This window comes from Piliocolobus tephrosceles, chromosome 1 (genome assembly GCF_002776525.5).
Source record: "Piliocolobus tephrosceles isolate RC106 chromosome 1, ASM277652v3, whole genome shotgun sequence".
Taxonomy (NCBI): domain Eukaryota; kingdom Metazoa; phylum Chordata; class Mammalia; order Primates; family Cercopithecidae; genus Piliocolobus; species Piliocolobus tephrosceles.
In genome coordinates, this window is record NC_045434.1 from 82,484,422 (window position 1) to 82,510,379 (window position 25,958).

The following is a 25,958-nucleotide window of genomic DNA, read 5'->3' on the forward strand; positions in this document are numbered from 1 at the left end:
GGACAATGGTGTGAACCCGGGAGGTGGAGCTTGCAATGAGCCGAGATCGCGCCACTGCACTCCGTCCTGGGTGGCTAGGCAAGACTCCGTCTCAAAAAAAAAAAAAAGGAAATGCGAGAATGGAAGGAAGAAAACCAATTATTTATCAGATTTATTCCTAGGGATGGTGTTTTTTTAAGTATCATTATATTACTAAAATTATATTTTCTAATTGTTTACTGCTTATACAAAAATGCGAGTGTTTTTTATATACTGATCATGTAACCAGCAACCCCACTGAACAATCTTGTTGGTTCTAATAGTTTATCTGCAGATACTCCTGGGAGATTTTTATGCAGACAATTACATCATTGGTGAGTAACCAGCTGTTTCTTTCTTACCAATTCTTACAGCTTCTATTTCTTAAACTTTGTATGGCTAGGTTATCTAGTACCTCCTCTTTAACACTAAATGAAAACGGTTAGAGCTGAAATGCTCAATTTATTCACAAGTTTAATGGAAATGCTCTTGACATTGTACGATCCTGTAAGATACCTGCTGTATGCTTCTATTATCCACCCATATCAGCTTAAGAATATTAATTTTATGCCTAATGTGATGAGAACTGTTATGTATTGATTCAAATTTTATCAAATGCTTTTTCCAGAACATCTTGCTTTTGTAGGTTTTCTCCTGGGAAATAACATTAGTAAGTTATCTAATGTTAACCATCCTTATATTACTGAGGCAAACAGTGATAAGCCCTATTTGATCAAGAAGTGGTTTTGTTTTGTTTTTTACTCATTACTACATTTGGTCTGCTAATATCTTATTGAGGACTATTATATCTAGGTATACATTCATAACTGAAGACTGGCTCCTCTCCCAAACTTGTTCTATGTTTTGGATATCAAAATTATACAAGCCTTATAAAATATCATTCTCTACAATGGTTGCATAAAACAGAAAACACAGTGACATTTTAGATTTCATTTGTAAATGCTCTGTACTCTCCTGCAGCTTTTTAAAATTTGGGGGGCAGATTATTTACTATTGATTTATTTCATGATTGTAGGTCTATCACGTTTTCCTACTCTTCAGTTTTAGAAAGTTATGTTTTTCTACAAAATGGCCCATTTATTGGCATAAAGTTTTTCATAATATTTTATTTCCTTAGGTAACTATAGTGGTATTCTTTATTTCATTCCTAAAATTGGTTATTCGTACTGTTCCTTTTTTTCGTTTGATTCTGCAAGTTTTTTTTTTTTTTTTGACATGGTCTTGTTCTGTCCCCCAGGTTGGAGTGCAGTGGCACAATCACACTCACTACAGTCTCCACCTTCCAGGCTTAAGTGATTCTTCCACATCAGCCTCTCGAGTAGCTGGGACTACAGGCACACACATTGCACCTGGCTAGTTGTTTGGGTTGTTTGTTTGTTGTTTTTGTTTTTTCTTTGAGATGGAGTTTCACTCTTGTTGCCCAGGCTGGAGTGCAATGGCACAATCTCAGCTCATTGCAACCTCTGCCTCCCAGGTACAAGTGATTCTCCTATCTCAGCCTCCCAGGTAGCTCAAATTACAGGCATGCGCCACCACGCCCAGCTAATTTTTTTTTTTTCTAGTAGAGACAGGGTTTCACCATGTTAGTCAGGCTGGTTGTGAACTCCTGACCTCAGGTGATCCACCCGCCTTGGCTTCCCGAAGTGCTGGGATTACAGACATGCGCCACCACACCTGGCCTGTTTGGGTTTTAAAAAATAGTTTTGTAGAGACAGAGTCTCATTATGTTGACCAGGCTGGTCTTGAACTCTTGGGCAGGCAATCTTCCTGCCTTCGACCCTCAAAGAGCTGGGATTATAGGTGTGAGCCACCATGCCAGCTAGTTTGTCTTTTCAATGAAGTAGCTTTTGTATTAACAAATACTATTTATTTTTATTTAATTAATATCTTTCTAAAATTTTCTTCTGCTTTCTTTGGGTTAAGCTCATTGTTTTTTAGTTTCCCTTTTTTTCCTACTATATACAATTAAGACTTGCGCATCTAAGGACAGATTAGATGTCCTACAGGTTTCTATATGTAATACCACTCAGGCCTCAATGTTTTCTTATTTTCTAATATTCATAATAATTTCCTCTTAATGTCACAATTTAGCATAATTTTAATTTTTTAATGTTTTAAGAAACATTCTACTTGCCAAAATCTGAGTCATAAGATAGTTTACCTCTCCCAGAAATAAAAATTTTAGTACTTCATATGCAAATTTCCTAGCTTAATCTTCTTTCCAGGCCGGGCGCAGTGGCTCACGCCTGCAATTCCAGCACTTTGGGAGGCTGAGGCAGGCGGATCACCTGAGGCCAGGAGTTCGAGACGAGCCTGACCAACATGGAGAAACCCCATCTCTACTAAAAACACAAAATTAGCCAGGCGTGGTGGCACACGCCTGTAATCCCAGCTACTCAGGAGGCTGAGGCAGGAGAATCGCTTGAACCCGGGAGACGGAGGTTGCAGTGAGCCAAGATCATGCCGTTGTACTCTAGCCTGGGCAACAAGAGCAAAACTCCATCTCAGAAAAAAAAAAAAAAAAATTCTTTCTGATTATCTTCAAATACTCTTTTTCGTTTCTGTAAACATAGGATTATTCATCAGTACTTTTCAAATAACCAATTCACTAAATTTACCAAAAATGTAGTTACTTTACAGCTATTAGTTTGCAATGTTGTATTAAGAAGGTTCAACAATTTCTACAAAATCTTAATTGTCCAGTTTTCTTTTTTTCCCCCCATAATAACATCTTGGGGCATATTTGATTTATCTCTGGCCTAAGTCGCTGCTGGAACAAAGACAAAAATGAGAGAGTGCTCAGCAGAACCTGGACTTCAAATGGGACAGCAAATGGGACAGAGGGGGCTCTTGGTAAAAAGCCTGGGAGACCAGAAAAAGGCTGTGCAACACAACAAGGAAACCGGAGCCCAGAGGAAAAGGCAGGAAGACTAAGAAGGGGAAAGAAGAGAGTAAGAGGGCGGGGCACAGGGGAGAGATAGGGAGAAGGCAGCCAGAGAGGGCAGAAAAAGGGGCAGGCCAAAACCGTTTGTATAAATGGATAAATGTGGTAAATTCAGTGAATTGCTCTTTCTACAGACTGACTCAGAACTGTGAAAGTTCATCTCCATGTGGGCACCGCATTTGTTTTTACCACGTGCCCCAACAGTTTCAGTGCTCTACAACCAGTGTTTTCCTAATTTCTAGGCTGAAGTTGCTTAAGTGAAGGAGTTTCTCATTTCTCGGGGGAGCTTCTAAGTCAGTTAAGAAAGCAACAAACTCCTTTGCTTCCCTGTGCTGATAGGATGATTTCTCTTAGCCCTCTTTCTATGGGGTGTAGTCCCTCTAAGACTGCCAGTTTGTTTGTTTGTTTGTTTTTGCCAAAATACCAGTTTCACAGCCCAACCTCTCACAGGCCCACAGTCCCTATATGCATACATGACAAATCTTACCAATCCATAATCACCACCCTAAAACCCAGGGCTAATGCAGCATCTGTTTACAGCATGCTACCACGCAATGTAGGGGGAACCTAGGAACCTACCTTTCTTTTTTTTTTTTGAGACGGAGTCTCGCTCTGTCGCCCAGGCTGGAGTGCAGTGGCCGGATCTCAGCTCACTGCAAGCTCCGCCTCCCGGGTTGACGCCATTCTCCTGCCTCAGCCTTCTGAGTAGCTGGGACTACAGGCGCCCGCCACTTCGCCCGGCTAATTTTTTTTTTTTTTTGTATTTTTTAGTAGAGACGGGGTTTCACCGGGTTAGCCAGGATGGTCTCGATCTCCTGACCTCGTGATCCGCCCGTCTCGGCCTCCCAAAGTGCTGGGATTACAGGCTTGAGCCACCGCGCCTGGCCCTACCTTTCTTTATAAGAGCTCAGCTGGGCAATGAAGAAGAAAATTTGTTACACTCTTTCTGCATGTGTAGCAGGATGATTTTTAAAGTCAGTTGATTCCAACATCTTTGGTAAATATTTTTTCCCAAAGTATTTTGTAAATCTACTCTTTATAAAAGTTCTTACTATTAGTATATAGTTAATGCTAGTAAGACTTTATCTGCCTTTTCCTCTATCTACTGCTCTTGATCTGTTAAGGCCCAATATCAGATAATCCAGCTACTTTCTAGGAAATCCAGAGCAAGGAATTAGTAAAAGCTTAGCTGTCGCCCCAGACATGAACTGCAAAAGTCGAACTATTCCAGCAACCTCGATACCTACTATTTTTCTATAATATGTGAATTTAACAGTATTTTCTGAAACTATCTATACTTTCAATTCCCTCCTCTAACCCCATACCCCAAACTTTGCAGGAAACGAATTCCATAAACATACAATCTGCCACTTAAGTAGAGTTTTGTTTCTGTTTGTCTTTATTTTGCTTTAGATTTCAAAAACTAATTGAAGGCCAGAAAATCTAATGAAAATTCATCATAAAAAAACTTGTACTTCTACTTTTGTACAATTTTTTTCTAAATCGTTGTTTAAGTTCAGGCTTCATAAAAGGTAGAAAGGGTGGAGAGACAATTTTATATGCAGTTTTTCCCAGAGAGACTATTTTGCTTAGAGTTTTAAAACTACTTTATTTTATGAAATATACCAAGTCCTTTGTAATACTAAATCATTTTTAACAAGAATTGTAGTAAAGCCTTACCTGATGGTCCTGAATCTTCCTGCCCACCACTCTGAATGTGTTGTTGCCTGTATGGTGATAGATATGAACTCTGCTGAACCCAGTTGAGCCACCAGCTGGCACCCACTTCTTATTGGCATCATCATAAACCATCACAGCAGCTCTTGCCTGACAGATACTCTGTTCACTGTAAAAATAAAATAAGATATTCAAACTTACAATATTAAGTATGCTAAGTGCTCCACATAGCCACATAAACCTAGGAATCAGTCAACAATCCATGCTGTTACTGGGTGCTGGAAACAACAAAGGACAAGACAGAGGCTTCCTACCTTTATGCGTAGAGTCTAATGGTGAAGACAAACCAAAAAAAAAATAAAGTATGATTAAAAGACCAAAAGGAGAGCAGGATCCATGAAGAACACTTAGATAAGCAACACAACAAATGGTTTCTTCTAAATTTGAGTATCTAATTCATTCACTAAACTGAATATATTATGTTGGTTCAAAAATAATTGCACTTTTTGCTATTTTAATGGCAAAAACTGCAATTACTTCTGCACCAACCTAATACAAGTGTAAATTAATCATCTGCTTAATTGCATACATGTTTAGTATATTGATGACCTGTGATAACACCTTCTTTACTAAGAAAATTATTTTTATTCTGAGCTTGCTTTAAAGTCTGTAACAAAGTCTGATAATCAACCATCTGCCCCTTGAGACATGGAGTGGCCGTTAACAACCAATGGATGGCAGTGTAACTAAATTCCTCATTCCCTTTGGGCAAGATAACATCCTATGCTTCCAATTTCTTCATTTAAAAATGAAAATGTAAAATGAGGTAATTTCTAAAGACCCCACTAGATTTTAAATTCTAGCCTCCACAGATAAATATTAAAGGGGAAAAGGCCAATTCTTAAACATTAGCTTCATCTATCTCAATTATTTGTTACCAAGTGAGACTGAGATACACAAATAAATAAAACAGAGATGCCGGGCACGGTGGCTCAATGCCTGTAATCCCAGCACTTTGGGAAGTCAAGGTGGGAGAATAACCTGAGGCCAGGAGTTCAAAACCAGCCTGGGCAATATATCAAGACCCCATCTCTATATTTAAAATAAAATATAAAGTTAATCTCAATTTCATCTTAAGCAATGGGTTCATCTTTCAAATATTCTAGGGTATTAGAATAGGTACATCAACTCTATGCTATTAACCCAATTAAAATAACTCAACCTCAATACAGACAAACCTTCTGATAACTCCTGATGACTTAACAGTCGTTAATGGAAATCCTCTGAAGCAGCTCATGCAACCATATCCTTCACAAAAGCACTGCTTATTCTACCAATTTTATCTCAAAAATTTTAAACAATAAATCATGTGGGTTCTTTCCTAAAAATTATCAGAAACAGAAAGTCTTCCTCACACTCTCCCCTCTTACTCGTGCATCTGCCCCACCTCTTAACCCATCCAAGAGGGATAATGAAATGCAACTTTGCAGGAGATAGCGTGTGTTTTATTCTTGTCCTTGGTGACAGAAGATCACTGAAGGCCTAAAGAGGTCACAGCACCGAGTAATAAAACTGCTTCAGAACAACAGGGTTATAATTATTTGTCATTTTCCATTAGAAAAATGTTTACAAAAACTAACTTGTAACAGTATTTGTGCAGCAAACCCACGGTAATGTCTAAATTTTTATGCTGTACTGACATTTTTGGTAAAATACTTCTGGGAATAAAAACAAGCCAATGACTAAAACTTGAATTATTTTTAAAAGATGGATTAAAGGACATTTGTCAGTAACAGTTGAAAAAATCTCTCCCATCATTCACAACAGAAATATTTTTTATGTGATGACATTTACAGAATCCTATGGAAAGTTTACATGAAACAAGCTAAGGCAAAGTGCCTCTTATAGCTTACAATTCAAGCAACAAATTCACTGCTAAATGTAAATAACAATTCAATAAACAAATCTAGAACAATACAGGATAGTATTTTCCAGTTTTCAAATAATATTTTTACAGTTACATTGTTTCCAAGATTCCCAAGAAAGAATGTCTTGGGGTGTGGGGGGCTGGGGGAGGGACAGCATTAGGAGAAATACCTAATGTAAATGACGAGCTGATGGGTGCAGCAAACCAACATGGCATGGCACATGTATACCTATGTAACAAACCTGCACGTTGTGCACATGTACCCCAGAATTTAAGTATAATAATAAAAAAAAGGTAAAATAAAATAATGTCTCTTTAAGAAGTATCAGTAAGATCATATAAGCTAAGGAATACCTCGTTTTGTAAATAGGTCACTTCATGCTTCAAAAAACATTTTTAAGTATAAGAAATCTAAAACAAGAAAAGTTAGCTTTAATGGCCCAAAGTTTTCCTCTACTTTTTTTCTCCAAATGAACCTATCCAAGTAGCAAAGAAAAGTCAAAAATGCAAAAAAGTAATTGGTTTTCTGATGAAGATGAAAAGAAGTCTTCAAAATGAAATGTTAAACATTTCCAATTCTAAACAAAGCTGAGAATAAAGAGAAGAAAAAATAAGCTATGGGTAAGAGCCGAGGTGTTACTGGAGAGGTAGTAATAGCCATGTGGGTATGCGGCACACTGTGAAAGGATTGGCTAAACCCAAATAACTGTGCAGTCCTAGAAGATATCAGGCACTGGCGGGGCACAGTGGCTCATACCTGTAATCCCAGCACTCTGGGAGGTCAAGGCAGGTGGATCATCTGAGTTCAGGAATTTAAGACCAGCCTGGCCAACATGGGGAAACCCCGTCTCTACTAAAAATACAAAAATTTGCTGGGTGTGATGGCAAGCACCTGTAATCCCAGCTACTCGGGAGGCTGAAGCAGGAGAATCATGATCACGCCACTGCACTCTAGCCTGGGCGACAGAGCAAGCCTCCATTTAAAAAAAAAAGACATTAGGCACTCAGAGAAGCCACATCAAGGCCCAGCCAGGAAGAGATGGCACTGCCTGCTGGGGTTTAGTGACAAATGCAACTCAGTCCTCTTATTCCTTTCCACAGCATCTGAGGACCTCTTCTCACTAGAGACATCCTGTCGTGTAATAAAAATACAGCTGACCATTGAACAACATGGGAACTGCGCAGGTCCACTTATACACAGATTTTTTTTTCCAGTGTGTTTTTCAGTATGTTTTCCAGTGTTACACTGGAAAAACTGTGCCTGCCTTCCCTTTCACCTCCTTTACCTCTCCCACTTACCCTTCCTAAGACAGCAAAGCCAAGCCCTCCTCTTCCTGCCCCTCCTCAGCCTGCTCAATATGAAGACAAGGATGAAGATCTCTATTATGATTCATGTCCACCTCATGAATAGTAAATATATTTTCTCCTTCTTGTGATTTTTTAATCTTTTTAAATAACATGTTCTTTTCTCTAGATTACTAGAGAAAAGTAATCTAGAGATTACTTTACAGGCTCACGCCTGTAATACTAGCACTTTGGGAGGCTGAGGCAGGCAAATCACCTGAAGTGAAGAGTTGGAGACCAGCCTGACCAACACAGAGAAACCCCATCTCTACTAAAAATGCAAAAAAAAATTAGCCAGGTGTGGTGGCGGGAGGCTGTAATCCCAGCTACTTGGGAGGCTGAGGCAGGAGAATCGCTTGAACCTGGGAGGCAGAGGTTACGGTGAGCTAAGATCGCGCCATTGCACTCCAGCCTAGGCAACAAGAGCTCTCTCTGTCTCAAAAAGAATATGGTAAAAACACATATAACATAACAAAATATGTGTTGATCAACTGTTTATGGATATCTATAAAGCTTCTACTCAACAGTAAGCTATTGGTAGTTAAGTTTTTGGGGATTCAAAAGTTGCACTTGGGCCGGGCACAGTGGCTCATGCCTGTAATCCCAGCACTCTGGGAGGCCAAGGCGGGCAGATCATTTGAGGTCAGGAGACCAGCCTGGCCAACATGGTGAAACTGCATCTCTACTAAAAATACAAAAATTAGCCCAGCATGGTGGCGTGCACCTGTGGTCCCAGCTACTTGGGTGGCTGAAGCACAAGAATTGCTTGAACCCGGGAGGAGGAGGTTGCAATGAGCCGAGATCGCGCCGCTACACTCCAGCCTGGGTGACAGAGTGAGACTCTGTCTCAAAAAAAAAAAAAAAAAAAAAAGTTGTACTTGGGTGCCAGAGTCCCTAACCTCCTCCACCCCTCTACTCGCCTTTTTTAACTCTACTGCTCAAGGGTCAATTGTATTTGGTCTGGGGTCCTCAGTTCCTAGTACAGGGCTCCTCAAAGTGTCTTTGGTATACTAATGAGATGATTCTTGGCTGAGGGGCTTCTAGGTGGCTTCAGATGGGGCCAAGTGGCCAGCAATATCATGGCATGACTGGAAAGCTGGAACTCAGGCCCACACTTCCCACCCCATTACCTCCCCCTGCCAATAACTGGGGAAGGGAGACGGACTAGAGATGGAGTTCAATCACAATGGACAATGATTTCATCGATCATGCCTATGTAATGAAACTTCCATAAAAACCCTGAATGACAGGGTCAGAGGGCTTCCAGGCTGATCAACATATGAAGGTGCTGTGAGAGTCTCACACTTGGAAAGGGCAGGAAAAGACTCAACCCCCACACCCTCACATCTTGCCCTATGCCTCTCTTCCATTTGGCTATTCCTAAATTATATCCTTTATAATAAATGGTAATAGTGAAATGCTTTCCTGAGTTCTGGGAATCATTCTAGCAAACTATCAAATGTGGGTTGGGTGGTTTCAGGAACCTCAGTATTTGCAGTTGGCTAAGCAGATGTGGGTAGCCTGGGCACTCCATTTGCAGCTGGTATCTGAAGCAGGAGCAGCCTTATGGAACTAAGCCCTTAACCTGTGGGGTCTATGTTAACTCTGCATAGTGTCAGAGTGAACTGAATTGCTGGACACCCAGCTGGTGAAGGAGAAGAGACTGTTGAAGTAAGGAAAAAAGCCACTCACACACTAACTCCAATTACAGGTGTGATGCACAAAATAAATTAGCGGTAAGCAGTTTTAGACTTCATGGAGCCATGAATATCAAAAGCAGAGTAGATAAATCAATACAGACTGGCTACCAATATTTTGCCCTACTTGCCAGGTATGCGATGGGGCAGTGGTGGGGACCAACATAACTTATTTAAAATGATATTTCTGGAATCTAAAAATAGGAATATTTCAAAACAAAGACAAATCATTAAATGTAATAACATGCGCTTTCTAGACAATTCCCTCTATTAATCTGTAGATTTTTTTCCCCTCATTTTTCCCTGGACCAGTGAAATGCTTAGCCAAGGGCCTGCTTTAAAATATGGCTGGCCTTAGCCACAAGGGACAGTATTGCTGCAGGGACACTGGTGAACAAATAATAGAGCAATGCATCATTTTACTACCATCCTATCTGCATCATGACAAGCCTCAAAATGAATACGCGGTCAAAGTCTTCAAGATTCTGAGTCAGTGAAGCAACTACGCAAAAGATTAAATTAGTAAATTACAAGCGGTACTTTTGTGAAGATTAGGCACTAAATTAGAGTTATAAACAAAAACTTCACTTTTGTGACCCAATGCAATTGGTATATATAGTTAATTATACTTCATCTTCTGGTGTTAATTTTGGTATTTTAAAATAAAATACGGCATTAAAAGGCTAGAAACAGCTCGTAAAAGGCTAGAAACAGCTCGTTTAACAGAGGGGAAAAAAAGGTCTAAAAACCAAGACACCAAATTACAATTTTGTGGTTTTGTCAGGTAGTTCATTTCTGAATATAGTTAAGTTGACTGAGCAGGTATATGTGATGAGAACGCTTGCCAAGTTCTATTCTCGTAGGTACCAGTGAATGAAGCAGTTCCTGGTACTTAAGCAGACTAAGGATTGCTAGGCTAGTCTTGTATATACTATTTACTGAGATCGCAGTAAAATCAAGTTGTTAACATGTATCAATTTTTCAAAGATATCACTTATTAATCATTACTTGTCAAAGAAAGCATGAATATGACAGTACGTAGCACATAGTAGGCAATCTTCAAATGCTTTTTCAGCACATACTGTAATCTAACAAAATCCTACTCATCAAGACCTGGATCAAATACTATTCCTCTTATTCTTTCTGGGGTTCCCAAAGCCAGAACTAATTGCTCCTTCCTCTGAGTTATCAGAATATTCATTAATCTCTCAACAACCAAGATTCTCTGAGGAGGCAATATTTAAGCCATGGGAAGGACCTGAGTTTTACTCCAAGTGTATACTGGGAAGCCACTGAAGGGCTTTAAGCAGAACATGACCTACATTTTAAACATAACTGTACCTACTATGTAGAGAAAGAATTCAAGAAAGTGGCAGCAAAATCAAAACAGAAGCATAAATACCAGACTAGAAAAAAAGGAGGGAGAGGAAAGCACTAGGGATGTATGTTGTAAGTACAACAAAAAGGATCTGTAGATAGACAAGATGCAAAGGAGGAAGCAATCAAAAGGAGGAAAAAAAATTATGGATGCACCTAGTATTTTAATGATACTCCCAGTTAGTATGTGATAAGCTGTAAAGTATTAAAATGTACCACCACTGAAAGTCATGACCCAACTCATTTATTTAGAAACATGTCCGACGGGCGCAGTGGCTCAAGCCTGTAATCCCAGCACTTTGGGAGGCCGAGGCAGGCGGATCATGAGATCAGGAGATCGAGACCATCCCGGCTAACCCGGTAAAACCCCGTCTCTACCAAAAACACAAAAAATTAGCCGGGCGTTGTGGCAGGCGCCTGTAGTCCCAGCTACTCGGCAGGAGAATGGAGTGAACCCGGGAGGCGGAGGTTGCAGGGAGTCGAGATCGCACCACTGCATTCCAGCCTGGGCGACAGATATAGGCTCTGTCTCAAAAAAAAAAAAAAAAAAAAGAAAGAAACATGTCTTCATCACCTTTGAAAATGGAAAAATATGTCATTCCTTCTTGAATCCCCTATGTGCAGCAGAGTCTAGTTTGTAGTGAGTTATCAACATGTGCACAATAGCTACTATACTATCAGCCTCTTAAAAGAATGTATCCTGAAGAAAGAGAATTAGCATCACATCTGTTATGATACTGAGTCATTCTATGAACTAGGATGTCATTTATTCAGAAGATAAAATATTAAGAAATGACACTAAAAACTTTGGAATTTTAAAGACAGGATTTCCATCTTATTATCTGATGTCAATTTACTGGGTTAAGTCTACCATATTAGGACATTTCTTTTTTTTTCTTCTTTTTTTTTTTTCTTTTGGGACGGAGTCTCGCTCTGCCGCCCAGGCTGGAGTGCAGTGGCCGCATCTCAGCTCACTGCAAGCTCCGCCTCCCGGGTTCACGCCAGTCTCCTGCCTCAGCCTCCCGAGTAGCTGGGACTACAGGCGCCCGCCACCTCGCCCGGCTAGCTTTTTGTATTTCTTAGTAGAGACGGGGTTTCACCGTGTTAGCCAGGATGGTCTCGATCTCCTGAGCTGGTGATCCGCCCGACTCGGCCTCCCAAAGTGCTGGGATTACAGGCTTGAGCCACCGCGCCCGGCCAATATTAGGACATTTCAAACATTAAAGAGGCTCAGAGTAAACACAACTGTGTTAGGTTTCAACTCAATTCCACAAATATTGTTCACATTTATAACACAGGTACTGGCATATAGTAAAAGTAAGACCATCTCAGTTAGAAAAGATTGTGGGCCGGGTGCAGTGGCTCACACCTGTAATCCCAGCACATTGGGAGGCTGAGGCAGGTGGATCACCTGAGGTCAGGATTTCGAGACCAGCCTGGCCAACATGGCAAAACCCCGTCTCTACTAAAAACATAAAAAATTAGCCAGGTGCGGTGCCTTGTGCCTGCAGTCCCAGCTACTTGGGAGGCTGAGTACATGAGATTTGCTTGAACCCGGGAGGCAGAGGTTGCAGTGAGCCGACAGTGCGCCACTGCAGTCCAGCCTAGGTGACAGAGTGAGACTCTGTCTCCAAAAAAAAATAAAAAATAAAAAAATAAAGATTGTGCATTCAGATAGGAATAAAAAACAGTTTCCCCAAATAGGAAAGTGAACAATAAATAGCATGTGCTATATATTGTGTTAAGCACTAGATTAGCCTTTTCCTAGTCCATAGCACCAACACCACCACTCTGAAATCACCATCCTACAAATAAATGGAGGGATCACTCCAGAATCCTCCATGACCCTCACTGCTCCACACACACAGTCACCAAGGCCTGTCAATTATATGTCCAAAAGACTCCTACAATGCATCAGTATCCTTTGTTCACAATGCTCAAAAGCTTTAATTTGGGCCCTCCCTAGTTCCTCAACTGGATTATTTCAGTAATCTCCTTACCTGTATCTCTCATTGCAATCTTATTCTCCCCTCCCAATGCTTCCAGAGGGAAATTTTTACAAATAAAATCTGATCATGCCACTCTTCTGGTTAAGATACCTCAAAGATTCATTTCAGGATAAACTCTGGCTTCACAGCATCACATACAGAGTCCACTATAATTGGGCCTCTGTCTTCCTCAACATTTATTCTTTCTTTAAAATACTTATTAAGCATGTAATGTGTGCCAGACATTATTCTACCATCCTAGTGCTGGGAGCACATTGGTGTTCAAAATAGTTCAACATTACAGCAATAACATGCCTTCCCCTCTTCCTGACCTATCTGCCCCATTTTCATCTTCCCAGATACCTTCTAATTCTGACCTGTCCTTGAGAATTCAGAAAATCACCTCTTCTTGAAAGCTTTTACACTCCCCTAAAACAAGAACTTATTTCCTGTGCTCTCACAATATATTGTGCACATCATCTCTACCAGTATCAGATGTTAAACCCATGAAGGACTAGCACTGTCTTTCTCCTAATTAAAGATTTGTGAGAGAAGTGGCCCGAAAAGTGGTGAGAGATACTAAGTATAAAAAGCAAAAATCTGTAAACTTAGAGTAAGAGCCCTGAAATACGACAGTGGAAGCTTCCTTTTCTGACCTCCAATGCCCAAATGGACAATCTCTCCACTCCTCCCCTTCCCATCCACAAACCATACCACTAGCACTCTAAATGCTCAGAGCTCAACTCATCACTCTGCACTGTTCTGCTCCCAGAGGTTAGACTGTGCTTGAGAATTAGCTGTGCGGCCTGGGCAACATAGCAAGACTCCCACCTCTACAGAAATGAAAAATTTAAAAAATCAGCTAGGCACAGTGACACATGCCTGTAGTCTTAGCTAGTTGGGAGGTTGAGGTGGGAAGATCACTTGAGCCAGGAGTTCAAGACCACAGTGAGTCATGATCATGTCACTGCACTCTAGCCTGGGTGACAGAGTGAGACTGTCTCAAAACAAAACAAAACAAAACAAAAAAACCCAAAAAACAAACAAAAAGAATCAGCTGTGTTTGTGACCAAATGTATTCATTGTAATTGTAAGTCTGCAATCTAAATATTATATAAATTGATATGATGTGAGTATACAGAAATACTATAAAAATTAAGTTAAATGTTTTGAAAAGTCTTTATCAAGGTAGGTCACTAAAAGGATCATACAAGTCTAGCAGAATTCTGTATTCAGAATGCTTTGCATATGTCTAAGTTCTCTCTCCACTTCAAAAAAACCAAAGCTGAAACATCATTATCTGCTGGGACATGCTTTAGGAAGAAAAACAATATAGAGGTCTCATCACCAGACTAACACTAAAGAAAAAGCTTTACAGCAAAAGACTAAAGAATTAATTAATACATACGATATAACAGAGACTACAGCATTTAAAGAGTGAGAGACACAACAGGAGCAAGCACACAGAGGGACAGTCATATGAACAGGCAGCAAGAGGGCGGCCATCTGCAAGCCAAGGAGAGAGGCCTCAGAGGAAACCAGCCCTACCAGCACATCCATCTCAGACTTCCAGCCTTCAGAGTTGTGAGAAAATAAATTTCCGGGCCAGGCACAGTGGCTCATGTCTGTAATCCCAGCACTTCGGGAGGTTGAGGCAGGTGGACTGCTTGAGCCCAGGAGCTCAAGACAAGGCTGGGCAACATAGCAAAACCCCATTCTCTACAAAAAATACAAAACTTAGGTGGCCAGGGTGGCAGGCACCTGTGGTCCCAGCTATTCAGGAGGCTGAGGTGGGAGGATCACTGAAGCCTTGAGCCAAGATTGTGCCACTGCACTCCAAGCTGGATGACAGCATTAAGACCCCATCTCAAAAAAATGAAAAAATAAATTTAAAAATCTGCTTAAGTTTCCAAAAATAAATGAAAAATAAATATTTAAAGTTATATGTCATTTTTAAGGATACCAAACTTTATTTCAACTAACCAACCACTATCACCATTAGACCAAATTAGAGACTTACCTCCTTTGCCATTCCATTAAAAAAAGAAAGAAAACAAATCTTGCTAAGAATCGGGGGGAAAAAATCTGCTTGCTAGTTAGAATTAGGTTCTGCCACAATGGCTGAGAGATTGAGGAATACAACAAAAACACTCTGAATGCCACTGACAATCAGCAGATGCAAATAACAGCAGCCTACAAAGTTATTTTCTGCAAGGCAAGAAAACCATCTGGAATGCAGCAGTACCAAATATGCAGAAAGGCAAAACTTCCTTAAAGACCACATTAATATTTCAGTCATCTTTCTGAGAAATAGAATAATAAATAAAAGGTAAAAATATCAATATGGCACTATTAAACTCTTTGTCCTACAACATCTATATTCATGTGCAAAGTACAAATGCAGTCTAGTATAATGGATCCAGATTCACCAAAGAAAATGATCAGTCTAAATGATCATCGAAAGCAAGATGGCGTGATTTAAAAGAAAACATTTCAGCAAATCTATTGGGTCATTCTGCAGGATGAAAAAAATCAAAGTTGGGAAAAATGTTAAGGTTAAATACAATAATATGTAGAAAAAGTATTTTAGAGAATGTACCTACCACATGTAGTCATGTGTGCTTAGGAGTAATCTTTTTTCAATAGGGAGTAATCTTTCAGGGAGTAATCTTTTCTCAATAATTCTTATGGTACTATTTGACTTCAGTCATGAGTTCCTCTTACTTAAGTGACTCAGGCGATAAAAAAGAACCTGTCCCTATCTACAACATACCTGGAGACAGAGAATAATACAGACAATGAGAATGCACAATTTCCATATTCTTAGAACACAAGAGACACAGAGAAACTTGTAAAACTTATAAAAGCTCTGGAGACAGAAAAAAATAAAAAGAAACAGGCTGGGTACAGTGGCTCAGGCCTGTAATCCCAACACTTTGAGAAGCCAAGGCAGGAAGATCACTTGAGCCCAGGAGTTAGCAACCAGTCTGGACAAAATAAAGTGAAACTCTCTCTCCACAAGAAATAAAAAATAAGATAAATTAGCCAGGCACAATGGTGTGCACCTGTAGTCCCAGCTACTTAGGAGGCTGAGGTAGAAGGATCACTTCAGCCCAGGAGTTCAAGGTTACAGTGAGCCATTATTGAGCCACTGAATTTTAGCCTGGGCAACCGAGCGAGACACTATCTCTTAAAAAAAGAAGAAAAGGAAGAAATATTAACAAACTAGTAAGATTGAGTATCTAGGATGGGAACCTGCTTTGTGTGTGCAACTCTAACTGGCCACATAATGATGAAGAGTTGGCCTGCTGCTAAGCAGAACCGAAAAAATTCAAGCAATCCTCTCTTTCTTGTAATATGAAAGACTAATTAACAAAGATAAAGCAAATGTAAAAATTAAAACCAGCTGGCCGCGGTGGCTCATGTCTGTAATCCCAGCACTTTGGGAGGCCGAGGCAGGCAGATCACGAGGTCAGGAGATCAAGAATATCCTGGCTAACATGGTGAAACCCCGTCTCTACTAAAAAATACAAAAAATTAGCCAGGTGTGGTGGCAGGTGCCTGTAGTCCCAGCTACTCAGGAGGCTGAGGCAGGAGAATGGCGTGAACCTGGGAGGCAGGGCTTGCAGTGAGCTGAGATCCGGCCACTGCACTCCAGCCTGTGCGACAGAGCAAGACACTGTCTCAAAACAAAACAAAATAAAACAAAACCACCTGTTCCAGAAGAATGCATTCTACAACTGTCTATAAATATTTCAGAGACTATATTTCAGAGTATTAACTGTAGGCACAAAAAATCCTATCAATTAGGAAAAATGTATCAGTTAATTACTGTCTAATAGAGACTAACTGCTCCCCGGTTAGTCAGTCATAAAGAATCTAAATCTCTTGGTTTACATTATGAAAGACCTAAACCCCAGAGACAATTAAGTGACATAAATAATTACTGAGCCAGTGTTGATACTAATAATACTAATAATAATAGTAAAAAATAAGGATATGTATATAGTACTTACTAAGTGCCATATATGGTTCTATGTGCTTTGCCTTTATTAATTCACTTACCTCTTCAACAACCTTATTTGGTAGGTACCCTTAATATCCCCATTTTACAGATAGGAAATTGAGACACAAGAAGTGAATTAACTTGACTAAAGACATACTGTGGGGAGAGGCAGAAATGGGACTCAAAGCAGCCAGTCTGCTTCCAAATCTGGACTTGCAACCACTCTACTGAAAAAAGAAAGATTCTGGCCGGGTGCGGTGGCTCAGGCCTGTAACCCCAGCACTTCGGGAGGCTGAGGCGGGCAGATCACGAGGTCAGGAGATTGAGACCATCCTGGCGAACACGGTGAAACCCCGTCTCTACTGAAAATACAAAAAAATTAGCCGGGCGTGGTGGCGGGCGCCTGTAGTCCCAGCTTCCAGGGAGGCTGAGGAAGGAGAATGGTGTGAACCCGGGAGGCAGCGGAGCTTGCAGTGAGCTGAGATTGCACCACTGCACTCCAGCCTGGGCGACAGAGCGAGACTCAGTCTCAAAAAAAAAAAAAAAAAGAAAGAAAGATTCTATCAACTATATTAGTTCCACAAAATTATCTCTTCGTATATTTTCTATTATTTCCACACTGTACTTCATGTTATATTTAATTTGAAGCTAAGAGGAAAGAAATTTGCTGAAATTTATGTTCTTTTCAGAAATAACCCAGGTTTATTTTAAAAGATTTCATTACTGAAGATATAATGTTAACCTATAACAAAAACATGTCTAGAATATCAGATTTTTTTAAGGCAGAAAGAAGAAACTTGTTTATAAAATTAATACTCCAGGGAAAGTTTCCTTCAAATAGAATCTCAACTTTCTTCAAAGAATTACATGAAAGACAAAATCTGTGGGAAATATTTTAGACATCAAACTATAGATACAGATAGAGATTCACACAGGCATGCACACAGAAACATGAAGAATAGAATAGCAGCTACTGTTCCATGATTTTAAACTACTCCAATTTTGTTACTACACAATGTACGAGTTTAGCACATTACAGGAAGCACATGAACTTTGAAATCGATTAGCCAATTAGAAGAATATGTCTTTCCATCTTTCAAAAAGAACAGGTAAAAAGAAATAATATACTTTCAGTTATAAATATTTTCATCCAAGTCAGTGTACAAAAATATTGACTAGGCCGGGCGCGGTGGCTCAAGCCTGTAATCCCAGCACTTTGGGAGGCTGAGAACGGGTGGATCACGAGGTCAGGAGATCGAGACCATCCTGGCTAACACGGTGAAACCCCGTCTCTACTAAAAACTACAAAAAACTAGCCAGGCGAGGTAGCGGCACCTGTAGTCCCAGCTACCCGGGAGGCTGAGGCAGGAGAACGGCGTGAACCCGGGAGGCGGAGCTTGCAGTGAGCTGAGATCCGGCCACAGCACTCCAGCCCGGGTGACAGAGCGAGACTCGTCTCAAAAAAAAAAAAAAAAGAAAGAAAAATATTGACTAGACAATTAAGATAAAACTTCAACCTAAAACTACAGAAAAAGACCCTTTCAATGTTTAAAGTTTTGTTACGTTCCTTTGAGATGCTTTGCTGTTCTTATGTAAGACATCACATAGCTTCCTAATGATAAACTTTGCTTTTAAAATTTCTCACCCTGCTGTGTGATTCTGGCTCCTACTCTAAGTATACACTGTAAGAAATAAAAATGTATACCTTCTTCTTCCACACACCCTCAACTCACCAACAAAAAAAACCAGCTATTAATGACCTGCACACCTCCTGGTATTCATGCCCAGAGACTTGCCCCTACTGAACACAGTATGGCAAAAAAATAAAAATAAAATAAATAAAATAAAAATAAAATAATAATAATAATAATATATGGAATGTCACTTCCAAGATTAATTTACAAAATGACTCTGGCTTCCATCTAGATTGCCACCTTATGGAGAGGCCCACACAACAAAGACAATTATCAGGAATAAAATGAAGCCCTCAGTCTAACAGCTGGCATGCAACTAAATCCAACCCATTAATGTGAATGAGCTTAGAAGCAGATCCTCCTCCCCCCGTGATGACTTCAGTTGAGACTGCAGCCTTCCCCAACATCTTGAATGCATTTGTGAAAGACCCTGAGTTAGAGGATCCACCTAAGCCAAACCCAGAATCCTGACGCTCAGAAACTGTGTAATACATACGTGACGTTTTCAGCCACTAAAACTTTTGGTGTAATTTATTGTGTAGCTATAAATAATACACCACCCCTTCACTTCCTCTTGCCTGACCCCAAGAGCTTAAACTACTTAAAAGCCAAGGTTGGGCCGCGTACGGTTCACGCCTGTAATCCCAGAACTTTGGGAGGCCAAGGTGGGTGGATCATTTGAGGTCAGGACTTCGAGACCAGCCTGGTCAACATGGTGAAACCCTGTCTCTACTAAAAATACAAAAATTAGCCAGGCATGGTATCTTGTGCCTGTAATCCCAGTTACTTGTGAGGCTGAAGCAGGAGACTGCTTAAGCCTGGGAGGTGGAAGTTGCAGTGAGCCAACATGGCATCACTGTACTCCAGCCTGGGCAGCAGAGCGAGACTCCTTCCCAAAAAAAAAAAACAAAGCCAAGACTACTTGAGATTTCATAAGCTTCATGACTTTTAGCACACATATAGGCACACAGGGCTCAGATTCTTTGGCCACCCATCTTTTTTTAATTGGACTTGTAATTTTCAAAGATCAATTCCCAGTGCACCAGCAAACCTAAACCATCATTCACAGCATTAGAGTTCACAAAAAGTATAGACACCTAGAAATGGTCACAGAAAAAAAAAAAAAAATGTGGGAAAACACTTCACTTGGCAACACATACTTCCCTATCTTAGTAAATTCTCCCATTAACAAGAAACTTTTCTCAGTAACTGAATAGATTATTTCACCTGTTTCCTGTAATTCTTCTTTTCCTCACATTATTTTCATGAAGTTATATGGCAAAGCCTCTCAAAATACTTTCCAAGCACCATAGAGTTAAAAATACCAAGTGTGGCTAATTTCAGCTATAATAAAGGCACCAGACAGAGCCAAGTTAGGACAGATGTGGAAATAAAAATGGGGGATGAAAGATGGGGTGGGGGTGGAGGGTGGAGGGTGAGCCACACTGTTTTTATATTTTCACTTTGCAAAGTTATTACTTTCAATGAATGAATAGTGTCAGCAAAAAACAAGTACCATATGAGACCAAGAAAGAAAACATGATGCAGAATACTATAGAATCTCAATCTGTTTTTCTCAAAATGTAAGCAGGGAGGGTTCTGCTTCTGGCCAAGTAATGGCCACCTTTCCAAATGACCCTCCCACAGATAAAACTATAAACTCTGGATTAAAATTTAAAAACAATTTTTTTTTTTTGAGACAAGGTTTCACTCTGTCACACAGGCTGGAGTGCAGTGGCACTCACTGCAGCCTCTACCTCCCAGGCCCAAGTAATCCTCCCACCTCAGCCTCCCAAGCAGCTGGGACCACAGGCACGCACCACCACACCCAGCTTTTGTTTTGTTTTTTTTTAATTTTTGGTAGAGATAGGATCTCCCTATCTTGCCCAGGCTGGTCTCAAACTCCTGAGCGCATACAATCCTCACCTCTGCATAAAATTTATAGAACAACTATATGAAATGATGATTTGGATCTGTGTCCCTGCCCAAATGTCATGTCATTGTAATCTCCAATGTTAGAGATGGGGCCTGGTGTGAGGTGACAGGATAATGAGGGTGGTCCTTCATGAATGGTTTAGCAACATCCCCTTGGTGCTATTCCTTTGACAGTAAGTTCTAATGAGATCTGGTTGTCTTCCTCCTCTCTCTCTTGCTCCTGTTCCAGCCACAGGAGGTGCCAGCTTCCCCTTTGCCTTCCGCCATGATTGTAAGTTTCCTGAGGCCTCCTCAGAGGCCAGCATCATGATTCCTGTAAAGCATCATGATTCCTGTAAAACCATAAGCCAATTAAACATCTGTTCTTTATAAATTACCCAGGCTCAGGTATTTATTTATAGCAGTGAAAGAATGGACTAATGCAGGAAAGCACTGGAGAACAAGAAGAAGGGAGTCAACTCTTTTCAGAAAGGAATAATATGGGCAGAGTTCTATGATGTTTACAGCTTTTAGCCTGACAACTGGTCCTGGTCTGTGCTAGATGGGAGAGCTAAAACTCCAACAGAAACCCCCACAGACTTTCTAGCTTAAAGATAAAAGGATAGAGTTCAGGGCAATCCATAGCTGCTGCAAAATGAGAGGATATTCCTGGGTGGAAAATGAGCTAGTGGGCAGGAAGGAACCCCAAATTCTGTATATAAACTCTGCCTAAATCTCCGGACGATTCCTGATCTACTCATGTGTGGGCCGTTTCCAAGTAACTCAAAGAGCTGAACCAAAATATGACCCACTGCCTAAAAGACAGAATTTGCTGTTTGAGTCCAACCAAGTCATACAGATCTGTGGGACAGTATCATCGGGGCTAACATATTAATATGTGCAAGAGTCTGGGACAACTCCCCACTCTCCGCAAAAAAGAGCAAACCATCTAAAACATCTAAAAAGCATCTAAAAACAACCACAAGTAGGTATGTCACAGTTGAAGACGAAAATACTTGAAATGGCTAGAGAAAAATGAAACTTTACATACAGAAGAACAATAAATTGGATGACGACAGACATTCTCATATTATATTGCAGAAACAAAAGAGAGCGGACACAGTAAAACGACGTCTTTAAAGAGCTCAAATACAAAGCTGCCAATCCAGAATTCCACATCCAGAGAAAATATTCTTTAAAAATGAAGGCAAATAAAGATATATTAATATTAAGAAAAAAAGAGGCCAGGCGAGGTGGCTCACGCCTGTAATCTCAGCACTCTGGGAGGCCGCAGCAGGCAGATCACCTGAGGTCAGGAATTCAAGACTAGCCTGGCCAACATGGTGAAACCTCATCTCTACAAAAATACAAAAATTAGCCCGGCATGATGGTGGGTGCCTGTAATCCCAGCTACTTGGGAGGCTGAGGTGGGAGCATCGCTTGAACCCAGGAGGTGGAGTTGCAGTGAGCCAAGATCGTGCCATTGTACTCCAGCCTGGGCAACAGAGCAAGACCCTGTCTCAAAAAAAAAAAGAAAGAAAGAAAAGAAAAATAAAAAAAGAAAAGAGAATTATTCAAGTTGAAAGAAAATGGTATCAGACAGACACTCGAATAGTCTGTAAGAAATGAAGAGCATTAGGCTGGGTGCGGCGGCACATGCCTGTAATCCCAGCACTTTGGGAGGCAGAAGCAGGCGGATCACCTGAGGTCAGGAGTTCGTGACCAGCTTTACATGGTGAAACCCTGTCTCTACTAAATACAAAAAAATAAGCCAGGCATGGTGGTGCATGCCTGTAATCTGAGCTACCTGGGCGGCTGAGACAGGAGAAACACTTGTACCTGGGAGGTGGAGGCTCCAGTGAGCTGAGATTGAGCCATTGCACTCCAGCCTGGGCAACAAGAGTGAAACTCCATCTCAAAAAAAAGAAAGAAAGAAAAGAAATGAAGAGCATCAAAAATGGCAAATATAGGCTGGGCAGAGTGGCTCACACCTGTAATCCCAGCACTTTGGGAGGCCAAGGCAGGCAGATCACTTCAGGCCAGGGGTTCAAGACCAGCCTGGCAAACAAGGCAAAACCCCATCTCTACTAAAAATACAAAAATTAGTGAGGCATGGTGGTGCACACCTATAATCCCAGCTATTTGGGAGGCTGAGACACAAGCATTACTTGAACCCGGGAGGTGGGGGTTGCAGTGAGCCAAGATTGTGCCACTGCACACAAGCCTGGGCGACAGGGCAAGACCCTGTTTCAAAAACAAAAAAGGTAAATACAGGGTAAATATAAATTAGATTGTGTTCTTTTAAGGCAAAACTTGTAAAGTTATCTTAAGAACTTTCAAATTATGCAGAGGATATATCAGACAAATACAGCAAAATAAACTGGGGGGAACAAACCTAGAGAGTTGCAAGATTTCTACGTTTTATGTGAAGTGCTACAACATTAACTCTAAGTAAATCGTAAAAGTGAAAGCAATAGCTAACGGGGAAAGAAAATGCAAAGACGTATAGCAAAAAAATCAATAGAAAAATTAAAATAGAATTTTAAAGGTTTTCAATTTATCCCCCAAAAAGGCAGAAAAGGAGTAACAAAGGAGTGAAAACAGAAGGGACAAACAGAATACAAATATTAAAATGGTAGAGTGAAGTCCAACCTCTTCATAATTACATTAAATGTTAATAACTAAACACTCTCATTAAAAGGCAGACATTAGATAATAATCAATTACATGCTGCCCACAGAGATGTACTTTAAATACACAGAAAGCAGGTAGGTTCAAAGTAAATAAACATTGGTAAGCAACAGGATCCTCAAAGTAACATTAAAAAAAAGGAAAAAAGTAAATAAACATTATATGCCATGAAAACAGTATGCATATAGTAATATCAGAATTGATACATGAGTATCAGATAAAGTAGACTTTTAAGCAGAGGAGCTTTTCAAAATTATAAAACGGTCAATTCATCAGAAACAAGTAACAATCCTGAATGTGCAGCCACCTAATCACCGACTCTAAATACATAAAGCAAAAATTGACAGCATTAAAGGGAAAAATCTCAGTACTTTGAGAGGCTGAGGTGGAGTTCCTGACATCTAAGGTCAGGAGTTCAAGACCATCCCGGCCAACACGGTGAAACCATATCTCTACTAAAAATACAAAAATTATCCAGGCAGTAGTGGCATGCGCCTATAATCCCAGCTACTTGGGAGGCTGAGGCAGGAGAATCACTTGAGCCCAAGAGGCAGAGGTTGCAGTGAGCTGAGATCACGCCACTGCACTCCAGTCTGGGCGACAGGGTGCTACCCTGTCTCAAAAAAAAAAAAAAAAAAAAAAAGAGAGAAAGAGAAAAAGACATTTTCACAGTATTAGTTGCAAACTTTAACACCCCCTTAAACTGATGAAACTAGACAACAGAAGTACACAAAAAATTTGCAAGCACATAAATGAAGGTTATTAACCACTTTGACTCATTTGATATTTTGAAGACACTATACATAACAACTACAGAACACACAATCATTTCAAGTACACCTATAATCACCAAGATAGATGATATGCTGGGCCATAAAAAAAAAAAGTTCAGTAAATTGGCCAGGTGCAGGGGCTCAAGCCTATAATCCCAGCACTTTGGGAGGCCAAGGCAGGTGAATCACCTGAGGTTGGGGGTTCGAGACCAACCTGACCAACATGGAGAAATCCCATCTCTACTAATAATTTAATTAATTTATAATTAAATTAATTAATAATTTAAATAAATAATTAATTTAATTAATTTAATAATTTTTACAAATTTGTAATTTGTAAACATACAAAATTAGTCAGGTGTGGTGGCGGGTGCCTGTAATCCCAGCTACTTGGGAGGCCAAGGCAGGAGAATTGCTTGAACCCGGGAAGCAGAGGTTGCAGTGAGCCAGGATCGCGCCACTGCACTCCAGCCTAGGCAACAAGAGTGAAACTCTGTCTTAAAAAAAAAAAAAAAAAAATTCAACAAATTTTAAATAACTGCAAGCATAGAGAGTATGCTCTCTGACCAAATAGGAATTAAATTCAAAATTAACCATAAGATACCTCAGAATACATGTATGATATTTGGAAAATTTTAAATGCATGCTTAAGTAATCCATGGGTGAAAGAAGAAAACAAGGAAAATTAGGACCAAGCATGGTGGTTCATGCCTGTAGTCTCAGCACTTTGAGAGGCCAAGGTGGATCACTTGAGCCGGGGAGTTCAAGACCAGCCTGAGTATCATCACAGTGAGATCCTATCAGCACCAAAAAAAAGTAAAATTAGCCAGGCATGGTGATGCATGCCTGCAGTCCCAACAACTTAGGAGGCTGAGGTGGGAGAATCATTTGAACCCTGGAGATGGAGGCTGCAGTGAGCTATGAGCACTTCAGCCTGGGTGACAGAGTGAGACCCTGTCATTCATTCATTCATTCACTTATACATACATAAATTGGGAAATGAGGAAATATTTCTAACTAAATCATTATGAAAATTCGGCAAATAAAAATCATGAGCTACATCCAGGTGCAGTGGCTGATGCCTGTAACCCCAATACTTTGGGAGGACAAGGTGTGAGCATCACTTGAGGCCAAGAGTTCAAGACCAGCCTGGGCAACACAGTGAGATGCCGTCTCTACAAAAAAATTTAAAAACTAGCTGGGTATGGTGGCGTGCACCTGTAGTCCCCGCTACCCAGAAAGCTGAGGTGGGAGAATTGCTTGAGCCCAGGAGGCTGAGGCTGCAGTGAGGCATGTCTGTACTAACTGCACTCTAGCCTGGGAGACACAGTGAGACCCTGTGTAAGAAATAATAATAAATAAATAAGAAAAAAAATCATGAGATGCAGCTAAAGCAGTGACGAATGGGAAATTTATAGTTGTAAATGCATATATGATAAAAGAAAGGCCTAAAGGCAAAGATTTAAGCTTCGTTCTTAAGTTAGAAAAGAATGGGCATGGTGGCTCATGCCTGTAAATCTCAGCACCTTGGGAGGTCAAGGTGGAAGAACTGAGCCCAGGAGCTTGAGACCAGCCTGGGCAACAAGGTCAGACTCTATCTCTATTAAAAAAATTTAAAAATTGTCCAGGCATGGTTGTGTGCACCTGTAGTCCCAGCTACTTGGGAGGATGAGGCAGGAGGATCACCTGAGCTAAGGAACTCAAGGCTGAGGCATAAGAATTGCTTGAACCCGGAAGGCAGAGGCTGCAGTGAGCCGAGGTCGCACCACTGCACTCCAGCCTGGGAGACAGAGTGAGACTATCTCAAAAGACAGACAGACAGACAAGAAAAAAAGACAGACAGACAAGAAAGACAGACAAGAAGGAAGGAAGGGAGGAAGGGAGGGA

General features: G+C 40.5%; 1 protein-coding gene across 1 annotated transcript in view; it reads right to left on the reverse strand.

Moving 5' to 3' along the window:
- The window catches only part of ENAH (ENAH actin regulator), a 157,057-nt gene that overhangs the window by 64,644 nt on the left and 66,455 nt on the right, over positions 1-25,958 (reverse strand). The window contains exon 2 of the mRNA XM_023203648.1: positions 4,664-4,829. Coding sequence (XP_023059416.1) covers positions 4,664-4,829 — 166 coding nt within the window. The remainder of the gene's footprint in view (positions 1-4,663; positions 4,830-25,958) is intronic.